The sequence below is a fragment of the Lepisosteus platostomus genome, chromosome 25 (assembly GCF_059453375.1).
Source record: "Lepisosteus platostomus isolate fLepPlt1 chromosome 25, fLepPlt1.hap1, whole genome shotgun sequence".
NCBI classification, from domain to species: domain Eukaryota; kingdom Metazoa; phylum Chordata; class Actinopteri; order Semionotiformes; family Lepisosteidae; genus Lepisosteus; species Lepisosteus platostomus.
Window position 1 is genome coordinate 4256459 of NC_142635.1, and position 14922 is coordinate 4271380.

The 14922-nt window shown below is 49.6% G+C and overlaps 4 protein-coding genes and 1 pseudogene across 4 annotated transcripts; all 5 read right to left on the reverse strand.

Annotated features, from left to right (window-relative positions):
* Positions 1-6034: 6034 nt before the first annotated feature.
* Positions 6035-6445, reverse strand: LOC148640796 (histone H3). Its single transcript, XM_088620111.1, has one exon. The coding sequence runs from the start codon at positions 6443-6445 to the stop codon at positions 6035-6037; it is 411 nt and encodes a 136-aa protein (XP_088476237.1).
* Positions 6446-7263: 818 nt separating this feature from the next.
* Positions 7264-7650, reverse strand: LOC148640797 (histone H2A). The gene has a single exon (XM_088620112.1). It carries the CDS (start codon positions 7648-7650, stop codon positions 7264-7266), a length of 387 nt encoding a protein of 128 aa, XP_088476238.1.
* Positions 7651-8431: 781 nt separating this feature from the next.
* On the reverse strand, positions 8432-9429 carry LOC148640798 (histone H1 pseudogene; annotated as a pseudogene).
* A 1340-nt stretch (positions 9430-10769) lies between these two features.
* Positions 10770-11280, reverse strand: LOC148640799 (histone H2B 1/2). Its single transcript, XM_088619592.1, has one exon. It carries the CDS (start codon positions 11264-11266, stop codon positions 10892-10894), a length of 375 nt encoding a protein of 124 aa, XP_088475718.1. The 5' UTR covers positions 11267-11280; the 3' UTR covers positions 10770-10891.
* A 2757-nt stretch (positions 11281-14037) lies between these two features.
* LOC148640800 (histone H3) lies at positions 14038-14448 on the reverse strand. The gene has a single exon (XM_088620113.1). The coding sequence runs from the start codon at positions 14446-14448 to the stop codon at positions 14038-14040; it is 411 nt and encodes a 136-aa protein (XP_088476239.1).
* Positions 14449-14922: the final 474 nt, after the last annotated feature.

Sequence of the window (14922 nt, forward strand, 5' to 3'; positions counted from 1 at the left end):
CAGCAGTTTACCTGCAGATCTTTCAGACACTATTCTGTTAACTGTGCTTCTCTGCCACAGTCCGGAACAGTTTGTCTGACTTATTTCACACAGTCCTGGAGAAATCTATCCCTGCCTGTCACATGTGTGTTTATTGATCTGTCTGGATCAGAGATCTGTCACTTTCCAGCTATGATTTTAAATCCCTGATGTTTTACAGATCAGGGGTAAAAGCTGGAGGTCTGCGGCCTTTCTTACACTCACTTTCATCCTACAGTTTGCTAAAGGATGTATTGATCCTTTTGTATTTGATCCTGTATTGATTATTGTGTCTAAACCCCTCTGTACATCTGTCAAACACCCTATGTCTCATTTCAGCTGTAACAGGATACAACTCCTGTCTGAAAACACGCAGTAAGATCATTGTGTAACGAATCCCTTGTCTGTCTTTGCCTCCTTGAGTCCCTGCAGATCTCCCTCTGTGAGAATATGACAATATTCCTCCCACAGTCCCTGTCTGTCAGGCTGCCCTGAGACAGGACTAACCACAGTGTGGCGCCACTGCAGGCTTGCAGAACAGGACTCAGACTCTCCAGTGTCAAGAGCTGCACCTGTGGACACTGATTGTCTGATGGGCTGATTGGACTGGGAGGATTTTCACATGGGATTGAGCTGTATAAAAGCTGTGTCAGAGGCACAGGAATGAATAGCAGTGAGATTTGGATAGATAGGTCATGGTTAGAACCATGGGGGGTCTTATGCTCTTTAGTGAAAGCCTTTTGGTGTTGTTTGTGTTTCTCTTGTTTAAGCTTGTAAATGTCTCTTATTGTCTTTTTGGTTTCACAGGCTTTCTGGAGCCATGATCTTCCCTTTGTGATGGTGGCAGTGGGACAGTACCTCTAGTGGTCATGTGAAGTGCTGCAGCCTGGAGCCCTGTGACTGGACAGCTGACCCACAGGGGCTCAGGAGAGGGAGTCGAGCCAGCAGTGTGCTGGAGCTCAGCCTGTCGGTGAGTGTGGGGCTGTGGCCCAGTCTCCCTGCTACTGATGGGACTGGTCTGGGGGTCTTTCTAAACCAGGAGCCTAGCTGGTGTGGCAGCTGCTGGTGCTCTGGACGGGACTGGCTCCAGCCTGAAGGACCCTGAGCTCAGGTCCTGCCAAGAGCAGGAGGGGCTGTACTGTCCCAGGTCAGGATCAGCAGGAAAGAGGAAGGAGTCTGCTGTGAGCCCAGGGTCTCCAGTGCAGTGGGGAACTTTGAGCCCAGTGTCTAGAAGCGGTGTGGGAGTATCTCTGTGTCCCAGAGAGGAGGGTGCCCCAGAGGCCCAGTGGGGTCCTGCCCAGTGCCCCTGGAGAAGGAGAGGACCGTACCTGCAGAGGCCAGAGCTGCCAGCCCAGCAGAGGGTGTCCCAGAGGCTTCTCCTGGCCAAGCAGAGGGGGCTCAGCCTCCCCAGGGAAGAGCTGCTGCCAGGGACTCCAGCTGGGGGAGGAAATGTTGACCTTCCTGCTGCTTCTCCACTAGTCCCCAGGGCAGCTGTCCTGGCTGGAGCTGTTTCATGACCAACGCCTGCTACTTCAGTGCAGACAGAACTCCTACAGTTGGCAGGTTGAGTACAGAATCAATAATTGGAATGCACTGCTAATCAATATGGTGAACGAATGTAATTCAATACTGTATGACAGTGGTTGCCTACAGCCCTCAGGTCTGGTAGTAGGAGTGTCTTAGTGCTGGAGCAGAGAGATCTGTGAACCCCCTCCCTCTGCCAGTGGGGAGAGGAGCTGATCCTCTCTTCTCCCAGCCTGAACCCCTGGAGAGCAGGAGCAGAAGAGTCCAGCTCCTGTCTTCCCTGATCCCTGGAAAGGAGAAACAAAGCAGGACCAGAAACTCAAGGGATGTGGCTTCTCACACAGGGAAACTGCTTTCATTATTGCAATAAAAGCTTTTCTTTAGTAATGGGAGTAAACATTTCCCTGCAGGGACTGACATCTGCCCCCTGGCTGCAGGAGGTCTCCCCTAGGAAGAGTCTCTCATGCAGTGTCCTGAGTGGAGTCCCAGAGGAAGGAGCTGGAGGACTGGAGCTGTGTCTACTGTCTCAACCTCCAAGAAACACCCCAGCAGAGTAATCACCCCTGAATCCCAACGAGTCTCCCCTCTGCTTCCTGCAGAGCTACGATCCACAGGAGAACTGAGTCTCCTCTCTTTCTTGGAACTTGAAAATACAGTTCAGTAAATAAAGAGCTAAAAATGAAACCTGAGTTCACTTATTCCCACACTTCTGGCCTTGTGTGTGACGTCAGCTGGTGCTCTGTTGGCACTGTGACTCTTCCTTCACCCAGATAAACCAATAAAACTGCCACCATAGCTTGCAGGAATAGGGCAGCAGTTCAGCTGAGAGGGTGGGTCACCAGCCCCTGTGGGAGGAAAGGGCCGACCACAGAGAGAGGAGCTGGGGGGTAAGAGAGGAAGGAAGGGCTTCATCAGGACCCTCTCTGGGGGGGGGGCTGCAGGTGTTGGGGTAGTGAGGACAGGTGGAGCTCTGAGCTTTAGACAGTGGTCAGCACAGCAACATGCGACCGGCCAGAGGGGCGTTTGGTCAGGTGACCTGCACGTGAAGCCAGAATGAACTCTGCAGGCAACAGGCTCCCCCAGCGAGAGGAGGGGAGACTGCTAACTGCTCCCCCAGGCCTGAGCTCAGGGCCTGACCCTCTGAAGGCAGACCCCAGAGCAGGACCTTGCTGTCTTCTAGCTCGGAGCCTCCTTCCTCAGAGGCACACATGGATCCGGAGAGACCACGGGACTATTGACCTCTGACCCCTGGCAGACTCGGGCCTCACTGCAGCAGAACATGGCCTGTGTGGCGACTGGGGGTCCGAGCTGCAGCCTCTATCCTCCGACTGTGAGCTGTGAAACCGGCGAAGTAACAGGCGAGATATTTAAAGAGCGACTCGCAGAATTCAACTCAATGCAATTTATTTTTAAATAGCACCTTTCACAACAAGGTTGCCCCAAGGCACTTAACAAAGGAAGTGACCATACAGCTTGTGAATACAGAACAGAAAAGATCAGAAGACAACGGAGGAGAGGAACCACAAACTCCTCAGTAAAGAGAAAAGAAACCTCTAGGGGTCCAATGTCAACTGTCTGCCCAACCCCTTTGGGAATGCTAACATTATATAATTAAATAAATGAATAAGGGTACTAGTCCATCAATCATATCTTCTGTATGTCAGTAATCCATGCAGATCTCTGTAGACCAGCAAAATCCTCCTAAACGATAGCTGTATCCACGATGTCCCTCTTGGATCCACGGCAGTGATGCAGCATCCAACTAAGTTGGTGCCCAGCCCATCACCTGCTGTATACAAGAGCATGTATTAATTTCTCTGTGTCTTGAGTGGAGAGAAACTACCTTAGTTTCACAATATTTCTTAACTGCAGGAAGCATGTTTTCGATACTGTTTTAACATGAGAATTAAATGAGAGTCTTTAATATAACGCCTAGGTTACGTGCCGAGTCTTTGAGGCAAATTTTTAATCCTCTGAGTGAAGTGCTGAAGTTATAGTAGTCCTATCAGTATTGTTGCCTCCAACAGAACAGAACTGCAGAATTCCCACAACACCTGGAATTACAGCGGAGAACTTCCAACGGTTATTCTCACAGGCTTTTTATTCACCAACAAGAGGATACACACATAAAGCCTAAACACGACACAACAATTGTCCTCCTTCATCTGACTGTGACATGATGTTTCCACGTGGTAAACTCTCTACACTGTGCCAGTATAGATGGAGGAAATCTAACTAGTCAGTAAAAACACAACAGACAGCTCGTAATCCACACCGTAAGACTGGTTCATCTTCTTTCACCAAATGAAATCAGGTTTGAGTGAGGCTGTAAATCCAATCCAGGCTCACCAGTATCTGCTAAACCTCTCTGCCTGTAACCTGAGAGAAAGCTGTTATTTTTCTTGACAGAAATCTCCCTCACAGCACTGATCCACTGTTCACATGTTGGGGGCTTTCCAGCAAACCCAGTTTCTTCTGATTGTTTTCTTACTGGCAGCTAAAAGGATTACCTAGTATAAATCTACCCTTTACTTCCAAGTAATCAAAAGTAAAACTACCCAAACACACCAGGGAGACGGGGAATTGCATGTTTAAATTCACTGTATTATTAAGTGTTAGAGGTTTCCTGTATTGTTGAATTTCCAGGCAGGACAGGATTATGTGTAAATGAGTCTCTACTTGCTCTCCACACAACCTACAACTCTGTGAACCGCTTCCTTTTTGAAGCATTTGAATTTTAGGATGCATAAATAAATGTCAGGTTTTTCCAACAGAAGTTTCCCCAAATTTGTGAACTTGTTGAAATCTGTATCTGCTCATCCACTGATCTACAGGTTTGACCATTTTCTTTAAATATATTCTGCTGAATCTTCTCATCACACAATCAACATTATGCTCCAGTGTTGATATTAAGTTACTTGATGAGCAGCCATAAAGCTGTCAAGCAGTGTCTTACCTGGGCCTGTAAGTGGCTGCTTCGTGAGATCTTCAGATGTGGGGGTCTCTGCTCTCTGCCAGCACACCTGTCACACAGCGCTGGGTCACGACGCTGCACAGAGCTGGAGACACGGCTTCACCCAGGAGGAACGTGAAGTCTTACCGAAGGCAGTCAGAGCTGTGACTTCAGAAGTCAGGGTGAAGGAAAAGAAAGGATTATGAGCTGATAGTGAGGGCAGCATGCTGGTAGAGTGGCTAGCATTGCAACCTCACAGCACTGGGGCTCTGGGTTCAATTAGCCCACCTGGCAGTGCTGCAGCTCTGTGCAGTAATGTACTGTATACCCCAGCAGACTGGTACCTGTTGGCTCTGTGCAGTAATGTATACCCAGGAGGGACAACAGTACGAAGGGAAACATATTGTTCTCAATGCCTGTACATTACTCCCTCAACTCTTCTGACACAAACTACAGCACAGAAATCACAGCTGGACTCTCACTCCTCCCCAGACTATTCTGAGACTAACTACAGCACAGAATTCACAAATTGACACACCTCCTTCACTCTTCCCCAAACTGTTCTAAAACAAAATACAGCACACAGAAAAAATCACAACTGGACTTTCAATCCCTGAGACTATCCAAACACATCGTAGACAAACTACAGCTCAGGAATCACAGCTGAACTCTCACCCCCAATTCACCCTACCCAGACTCGTCTCAGACAAAATACAAATCAAGCTCAGAAATCACAGCTGGAATCTCACCTCTCTCAACCTCTCCAAACTCTACTGAGAAAAACTACAGCACGTTTACTATTTATTAATGACCCGACACTAAAACTGCAATCAAACAGCAAGAAGAAATAATTAAACTCACCAGAGATCCACAGTTGAAATCGTTCATTTTTTAGAACTGCGGTTCTTATTTTAGAGACTTTTGCCTTGTTTTCCAGAGCGTTTTCCAAACGTGTCCTGTTTTTCTCCCCTGAGCGTGTCCCGATCCACACTCTCCTGCTCCCTCTGCTGGACAGTCGTGGTCTCTGCACCCAGGAGCTCTGCCCTGGTTCAGCTTTAACCTTACAAACGGGGAGATACTTTTCTATCGGTCCTGTAACTGTTTCAGTTAAAGCAACTGCTCTTTCTCACAAAAAGAATTTGAGTATTTAATTCTATCAATGGAAAAAATATTTAAATGTTTTGCAGAGCCTTCACAGCAGAGGGTCAGTTTGACATTTTTATATTATTCACCTCCGTTTTCTATAGTAAAGACTCGTATAATATTAACACCGAAATTCCACAGAAAACTTCCAATATCCTGCATTTTCAAAACATACTCCATACTCCGCGAGTGTCGCTGGTTAACTGCAGCAGTGTAGTCGTGCGCGAACTGGCAGAAAACCGCTTCTCGGCACGGATTTCACTTATCCGCTAACCAGACGGGAATTGTGCCTCGTACAGACTATAATGGAATAATGTAACCCTCTCGAGTGTTGTGGTGGCTCTTAAAAGAGCCTTTGTGTTCAAGGGAAAAGATGCTGCAGCAGGCGGTCCGTGTCTAAGCGCGCTCCCCGCGGATGCGGCGGGCCAGCTGGATGTCTTTGGGCATGATGGTCACCCTCTTGGCGTGGATGGCGCACAGGTTGGTGTCCTCGAAGAGCCCCACCAGGTAAGCCTCGCTGGCCTCCTGCAGAGCCATGACGGCGGAGCTCTGGAAGCGCAGGTCGGTCTTGAAGTCCTGGGCGATCTCTCTCACCAGGCGCTGGAAGGGCAGCTTGCGGATCAGCAGCTCGGTGGACTTCTGGTAGCGGCGGATCTCCCGCAGAGCCACGGTGCCGGGCCTGTAGCGGTGGGGCTTCTTCACGCCGCCGGTGGCGGGGGCGCTCTTGCGGGCAGCCTTGGTGGCCAGTTGCTTCCTGGGCGCCTTGCCGCCGGTGGACTTGCGAGCGGTCTGCTTGGTTCTCGCCATCTTCCTCGCTGCTCTTCACAATCAGCACTGTACTGAGAGCAGCAGCCTGCTCTCGGGTTTATATGCGCAGGCAGCCCCGTCCTGATTGGCTGAAGGGCCCCGGGAGCCTCTCGCTGATTGGATACTTTGAGAAGGAGCGCGCAGTTCATACACCCTCTCCGATCTTCTTTGTTTTATCAAATCAAAGTATAAAGGCGTTCTTATACCTAGAAATCAATAACCTGTCAAGGACCTTGATTTCTTTTAACTATAATAATCCAGGAATTTAATATTCTTCCATTAAGTCATGAAATAGAATAATTGACTATAACGAAGTTAAATCGAATACAAGTTATAGTATATATATATGTAAGGGCATCCTGTGACTCAGGGGAGTGTTGTGCTGAGGGACCCCGATTTCTGTTTAACTTGACAGCTCGGGGTTAGAAGCTCGTTATACAATAATATAAATATAATAGAATAATGTGAATGAAAAGAACAATCTTCTAACCCCGATTACAAGTACAATAAGGAACCCGGTTTGCTCTGCTCGTTTATAATTAAAGGGGGAAATCTACTTGAACGAACTGAACAAAACATGATTGTATGAACTGTATTGCGAGCGCAACAGAAATCGCTCGTCCACACAGCGGCTGTGATTCTGAGCCACAGCCATCACTGCTAAAAACTCAGGGAAAGAAAAACACGTGCTCAGACCTATTTGCGAATATTGCAATTATATTATGAAAACAACAGTAATCGCTCTTTTTCAAGTGGCTGTGGGTGGCTCTTAAAAGAGCCTTTGGGTTCGGGTCAGTCGGAGGTCTCTGCCGGGCTGTTTACTTGCTCTTGGCCGGCTTCTCGGTCTTCTTGGGCAGCAGCACCGCCTGGATGTTGGGCAGCACGCCGCCCTGCGCGATGGTCACGCCGCCCAGCAGCTTGTTCAGCTCCTCGTCGTTGCGGACGGCCAGCTGCAGGTGCCGGGGGATGATGCGGGTCTTCTTGTTGTCCCGGGCGGCGTTGCCAGCCAGCTCCAGGATCTCGGCGGTCAGGTACTCCAGCACCGCGGCCAGATACACCGGGGCTCCGGCGCCGACCCGCTCAGCATAGTTTCCCTTGCGCAGCAGCCGGTGGACACGGCCCACAGGAAACTGCAGTCCGGCCCTGGAAGAGCGAGTCTTGGCCTTGGCTCTGGCCTTACCGCCGGTCTTTCCTCTGCCGCTCATCTTGCACTATCAAGCTTGTCTGAAGAAAACTGCTAACAATGATCACAACTTGTCTGCCGCCCCGCTTTTGAAGAGTCGCGGCTGAACGTGATTGGACGGACGGGAACAAGCTCTCCACCCAATCAGAGATCAGTGCTGCCAAGCAGCGCTCTCGGTCTCCACCAATCAACAGGCAGGAGGGAAACTCGGACTCTGAACACAGAGCGCGGCTCTGCTGCCGAGGCCGAGTGAGAAAATATGTGTTTTTCAGTTTCAACCGTATTAGCATTATTCTCATACACAGGTATATGGAATAGCGAAATGCGATTTAGCTAGCTCTCAGACGGTAAGTGGTAAAAAAACAACAATACAGTTGCATAAGAAAAGACAGAGACACAACAGGCCATGTGCAGAACAGGCGATTAGCAAAACTGCAACAGATAATGTGCAAAAATCTTTGCTTAAACGGTCATTTTCATGCTTAAAAACGTATATTTTAGTGAATTTCACCACCGTCTGACTCTCAGTAACCACGCTACATTGAGTGGAATTAAGCTCCACTCCCATAAGAATCTGGATCACCCGCCTGCGAGGGCTCGATATTGAAAAGTCACCATTGTCGCTATTAGAGTGACACATCTGTCACGTTACGCCTTTTCACGTGTCCGCTATAGCTGCGAGACTAGCAGTCACGAATTGCAAGTCACACACTAATGAAAACCCCCGTGCAATGTAACAATGTAACATTTCGCCTCAACTAAATTCATTAAATGAAAAGGAGATGCAAGGAGTCACAACGCTGTTCAATGGAGATCAGGACGTTTATTTAACAAAAAGGCCTTTTAATTCTACACCTCCTCTGCGCACCCACTCTCTACAATAGTATTTAGAGTATTTACATTTGTACATTTTACCCAGCATCGCATTTCAGTATCATTAATAAAAACTACAACTCAATCCCCCCCATTGTGTAAAATAATTATGTCTCCCCCCCTATCGAGCGAACCGGCGCTTTCAAGCGGTGAAAAGGGAAAGTCTGCGCTCTCTCTCGGAAGGGCTGGTGGCTCTTAGAAGAGCCTTTGGGTTTGTAGGAAATTAACTCGAGGGTCGATCGCTCACTTCTTCTTGGGAGCCGCTTTCTTAGCTTTGGCCGTCTTGGGTTTCGCCACCTTGGGCTTCGCTGCCTTGGCTTTCTTCGGGCTCTTCGCCTTCTTAGGCGCCGCTGGCTTCTTGGCCTTCTTGGGGCTCTTGGTCGCCTTCTTGGCCGCTGCGGGCTTCGCGGCTTTCTTGGGCGACTTCTTGGCGGCCGCTGGCTTCTTGGTCGCCGCCTTCTTGGGCGACTTCTTGGCGGCCGCTGGCTTCTTAGCCGCTGCGGGTTTCTTGGCTGCCGGCTTCTTGGCTTTGGCGGCGGCTTTCTTCACGGGCTTGGGCTTGGTCTCCGCCTGCTTCTTGTTGAGCTTGAAGGAGCCCGAGGCGCCGGTGCCCTTGGTCTGCACCAGGGTGCCCTTGGTCACCAGGCTCTTGATGGCCAGCTTGACGCGGGAGTTGTTCTTCTCCACGTCGTAGCCGCCGGCCGCCAGGGACTTCTTCAGGGCGGCCAGGGACACGCCGCTCCGCTCCTTGGAGGCGGACACGGCCTGCAGGATGAGCTCTCCCACGCTGGGGCCCGCTTTCTTGGGCTTGGCGGCGCTCTTCTTCTTGGGCGCCTTGGCCGGCGCGGCGGCGGGGGCCGGAGCGACTTCTTCTGCCATCGCTGCGTCTCTGTCTGCTGTCGGACTGTCTGCGGCTCCGCGCGCAGGCGGAACTTCAAGGCCGCATGAGAACCGTGGAGACTCAACCGCTGCTGCTGCTGCAGCTCCGCTCCGCACAGCCCGCTCGCACTTGTGTTTTCTCCCCGCACAAAACTCTTCAATAATCGTTACCCATAAACAGAACCGCCGACAAAAGACATCGGGTACAGAGAAAACCCCCCGATCTTCAAAAGTGCTTCAGCTTCAGCAGAGTCTGTGCGGTAGTTTCGACAGAAATGCCCCAAATCCGACAACAGAGCACTCGAAAGGCGGTGCTCATCCGGCACTTTGTCGTGTAGTGCAAACATATATTAATTTTTAACACCGCTAAAAATAAGAATCGTGTGCAAGAAATACTGTCAAGTCTGGTGGTGAGCTATCACGATAAAAAGGACGTCTGCAATATTAAAATAAATGATTTATTCGGCTCTTTGGGCAGCGTCAGTAACACACTCCAGGAAGCGATGCTTCTAAGAAAGGACTAGACCAGTTTCGTAAAAGTACCACTTATTTATTTCTTGATAAATGTCCAAATCCCCTATTAGAATATAGTGGAATTGCTGGAATGCATGTATTTAAGGTCTTATAAGGCTGTTGAGATTTTTAAAAGAGGCCAAATGGAAAATCAGCACACACTGGAGAACCGAATGAAATTGTCCTGACATGAAAAAAACAGCCCAGGCAGAGAAGTGGAGCCTGAAATGGTCCTCAGGCTTTTTGTTGTCATTCGGACAATGAAAACGGCCGGTAAATTAAACTACAAAGGCTGCAACCAAGGCGTGGTACAGCTTCATAATCCGCAAGGCACTTGATCACAACAAGGGACGTCGTATTGACATTTTTTAGAATGTCTGAAAAGCAATAGCTGATGATAAAAGCTGAGGGTTGTTCTCAAGACTCCTTTAGAAGGGGAGAGAGTATGAGCTGTTTATGACTTAACTCAAGGTGCATTTGAATCGAGCAAAGGAAACATTTCCTTACCCAAAGAGTTGCAGGAGAATGGAGCAAACACTCGGGAACAGCCACAGGCTGTTCTGGGAATGGGTCCAATTCATAAAAACAAGTTCTATCCTTGATCATGTGTGAAACAAATAATAAAGCTCATGGAAATCTAGTTTCAATGCTTTGAGACTGAAATGCCGTATAACTGATTCCCAACAGTCGCCTATTAGAAGCATCGAAGGCAGAGACCTCCATGTAAAAAAGTCATTTATGTGTATAATCAGACTGAATTAGGTATACTGATAACATACTTTAAAAGAGGACTAAACGGCCAGAAAAAGACATATACGTCTACACAAAGTCGAATTCAAGCAAGGTGTGAATGTGATTGCACACTTGGGGGCCATAAAAGCCTCGAAAACAGGGGTTTGAAGCAATAAGAACGAAATCATGATTGCTCTTTTACGGACTCTGTGGGTGGCTCTTAAAAGAGCCTTTGGGTTCGCTGATCCGGGACGGGCGGGCCGGGTTTACTTGGAGCTGGTGTACTTGGTGACGGCCTTGGTACCCTCGGACACGGCGTGCTTGGCCAGCTCCCCGGGCAGCAGCAGGCGCACGGCGGTCTGGATCTCCCGGGAGGTGATGGTGGAGCGCTTGTTGTAGTGCGCCAGGCGGGAGGCCTCGCCGGCGATGCGCTCGAAGATGTCGCTGACGAACGAGTTCATGATGCCCATGGCCTTCGACGAGATGCCGGTGTCTGGGTGCACCTGCTTCAGCACCTTGTACACGTAGATGGCGTAGCTCTCCTTCCTGGTCTTTCTGCGCTTCTTGCCGCCCTTCCCGGCCGTCTTGGTCACGGCTTTCTTAGAGCCCTTCTTGGGAGCGGATTTCGCTGGTTCAGGCATCTTCACAAACTGCACTCTGTGAAAACAAGCATGAGAGCTCCGGTGCCCTACACCCCCCTATTTATAGCGGCCGCATGCAAATCAGTTCGCTCAGCTCAGAAGGCGGCTCATTGGTCAGCGAGAGAGCTGCTCTCCTATTGGCTGCGTTCTGCGCCAATGAAATTCAAACGTCTGAGCGCCTGAGCCGCTCGCTCTGACTCCTGGCGCCTCTCTCTCCCCTCCGCCCGAGCACTCAGGAACAAAGGGCCGTGTGATCCGTTTACGCATTACGTGCAGATTTTTTGAAATCCCGCTCTCATTCCGCTTATGTCCCCTACCCTAGAAAACAAATGTGATCGGCGTAAAATGTGCGATTTGTGCAAACCTAGAGTCAAAAGGACTCTTGGTGATATTCTAGGCACCCTTAAAATCACTCTTGAGCAACCAAACAGCTTTGTATAGCAACACTTTTGAGCTTTGGCACTGCTTTCAAATTAGTCTGAGCTCACGAAACCTTCACACTAACCCCTTCTACAGAATGAATGTAATGAGAAGGGCTCTTGGCGAATTTAGTGGAATTCCTCCCGCACAGAGCTGAGCAGCCCGCTTCCTTTCTTAAAACCCATAAAGCGTGCGTGAAAAACAAGCCGTTTAGTAGCTGAACCCCAGTCGGTTCCCATGACCTTACTGCAATTTTCTACCATTTTAAACACGTCTAATGAGCGCTCTAAAGATGAAAATGTCTTAAATGAAAGAAACGCAAAGCATGCAGCAATGCGACTAATGGGGTTGAAAACTATAGGCAGAAAAACGCGTTTCATCACGTTAAGTTCTTCCATTAGCAACCAGATTCATATACAGCTCGCTCTGTACTGCGCATTAAGGTAGGATAATCAACACGACTTATGATTACAATTCGAGCCGGACTTTCAAAGTATAACTTCATTCCACAGGCCAGCACAAATATTTCAGCTCTTTTCTGAAAAGGTGGGTGGCTCTTAAAAGAGCCTTTGGGTTGATATGTCGGGGTCCGGTCCGGTAGGGAAGCTCCGCTCCTGCTTAGCCGCCGAAGCCGTACAGGGTGCGGCCCTGGCGCTTCAGCGCGTACACCACGTCCATGGCGGTGACGGTCTTCCTCTTGGCGTGCTCGGTGTAGGTGACGGCGTCGCGGATGACGTTCTCCAGGAACACCTTCAGCACCCCGCGGGTCTCCTCGTAGATCAGCCCGGAGATCCGCTTCACTCCCCCACGGCGAGCCAGGCGGCGGATGGCGGGCTTGGTGATTCCCTGGATGTTGTCGCGGAGAACCTTGCGGTGACGCTTAGCGCCTCCTTTCCCGAGTCCCTTTCCGCCTTTGCCTCTTCCAGACATCTTCAAGTTATCAGTTAGTGATACAACACACACTGCTGGGCTGCAGCCGCGGCGCTTCTCTTTTCAAGCCTGAGAGCGGACCTGCTTGAGACAGGAGGCGCGCTGACACACGAGCCCGCCTCCTCTCCGACCGCAGCAGCAGCCCAGACTGCACAGGAACCTCTTCCCTGCCGGAGAGCTCTCCACCACAGCAGCACCGGAGAGGACAGACCTCGAGTATTCAATGTTTATGTCACTACCTGTGTTTATGTTGATGCGACCCGCGGTGCTGTGATATTCTCGTGTAGATTTAGACCAATCTAATTCCCTGCACAACACAAAAACAGAATTCGGAAAGGAAAATGTAGTGTACTAGTGTGCTCTCCACCACAGCAACTTTAAACAGGCACTTTTAAACTTTAAACACTTCGAAATTGTCATGATTACTTCCCTAACCAACGGCATTGTAGGATTGTGCAAATTCTCCCCACGTGGTTTGAATGCTTGAACCTGGACTCGAGAAAAGCCCAGTCTTATCGAGCGCTAGCAATACAGGATAGTCGGTGCTGCAGCACGTTTTTGACTTGCAGTTTTTCTTACAGGGTAAAACTTTAGAGCAAAGGAAACCTAAACCCATACCACACCGACAGCATTAAGAAATGTCAATACCGAACCCACGTATCTAGGAAGAACGATATCAAATTCAGAATCCATTGCACATGTGAGGTGCTCTTTTCTGAACCAAAACGCCCCATACGGAACAGAAAATACAACATACTACGGTGTATGGATTATGAACTGTACTCAGACTTTAATCGGTGTAGGAATAAATCCGTCATTCATGTTTAATCACCTTCTAAACCGAGGTGCCTGAATGCCGGAAACCGAAGGATCTAAGAAATTAGGGGGGTCAATTTTATACGTGTTCAACTGTAACACATTGCAATACAGTACAGGACATCAGCAGTGAAATATTTGAGCTTTTTTTATTTTTGTGGTGGCTCTTAAAAGAGCCTTTGTGTTCAAGGGGAAAGATCCTGCAGCAGGCGGCCCGTGTCTAAGCGCGCTCCCCGCCAAACACCGGAAAAGAAAATTAAGAGTAGCGGAAGGGCTTTTAATGCCAATCGCTCTTGTGTCATTAAAAAAAATCTCATGCATTTGAACACTTTCAAATGTGGATATGAATGCTGAAAAGCGAATTTAGAGCAAAAGGGGAGACGTGTGTCGCTGGTGTACTGCAGCAGTGCAGTCGTGCAGAGGGGCTTTTACACGAGTTGGTAGAAAACCGCTTCTCGGTAGGGCTTTCACTTATCCGCTAACCAAACGAGAATTGTGCCTCGTACAGACTATAATGGAATAATGTAACCCTCTCGAGTGTTGTGGTGGCTCTTAAAAGAGCCTTTGTGTTCAAGGGAAAAGATGCTGCAGCAGGCGGTCCGTGTCTAAGCCCGCTCCCCGCGGATGCGGCGGGCCAGCTGGATGTCTTTGGGCATGATGGTCACCCTCTTGGCGTGGATGGCGCACAGGTTGGTGTCCTCGAAGAGCCCCACCAGGTAAGCCTCGCTGGCCTCCTGCAGAGCCATGACGGCGGAGCTCTGGAAGCGCAGGTCGGTCTTGAAGTCCTGGGCGATCTCTCTCACCAGGCGCTGGAAGGGCAGCTTGCGGATCAGCAGCTCGGTGGACTTCTGGTAGCGGCGGATCTCCCGCAGAGCCACGGTGCCGGGCCTGTAGCGGTGGGGCTTCTTCACGCCGCCGGTGGCGGGGGCGCTCTTGCGGGCAGCCTTGGTGGCCAGCTGCTTCCTGGGCGCCTTGCCGCCGGTGGACTTGCGAGCGGTCTGCTTGGTTCTCGCCATCTTCCTCGCTGCTCTTCACAATCAGCACTGTACTGAGAGCAGCAGCCCGCACTCGGGTTTATATGCGCAGGCAGCCCCGTCCTGATTGGAGGGGGCTGTAACTCGCTGATTGGACAGTTTGAAAACCAGCGCCGTGTCCATTCATTTCTCGCGCCTCATCTCACTTTCAATAAAAAAAAGTAAAAAAGACTCCCGAACTGCAACTTCCCAACATTTTATACACGTTTTATACATTTTATACAACGCATTTCTACTAAACCATCTATTTTCCCACTCAGTGTCCTTGGCCAGCTCTCCCAGTTGCAGCAGGCGCACAGTGGGCTGGAGCTGTGCCTTCTACAAGTGTAATTATATCCAGGCCCGCACTCGTCCATTTAAGTGCATTAAAATACAATGCATACGTTAGCCCTAAAACACATCTAAAAATATCTGGATGTCGAAGTATTATGCAAATTATATGAGAAGACGCTTTTT

Bases quoted from the DNA above. Each gene is read 5' to 3' on its own strand.
- LOC148640796 (XM_088620111.1), bottom strand. From the start codon at position 6,445: ATGGCGAGAACCAAGCAGACCGCTCGCAAGTCCACCGGCGGCAAGGCG.
- LOC148640797 (XM_088620112.1), bottom strand. From the start codon at position 7,650: ATGAGCGGCAGAGGAAAGACCGGCGGTAAGGCCAGAGCCAAGGCCAAG.
- LOC148640799 (XM_088619592.1), bottom strand. From the start codon at position 11,266: ATGCCTGAACCAGCGAAATCCGCTCCCAAGAAGGGCTCTAAGAAAGCC.
- LOC148640800 (XM_088620113.1), bottom strand. From the start codon at position 14,448: ATGGCGAGAACCAAGCAGACCGCTCGCAAGTCCACCGGCGGCAAGGCG.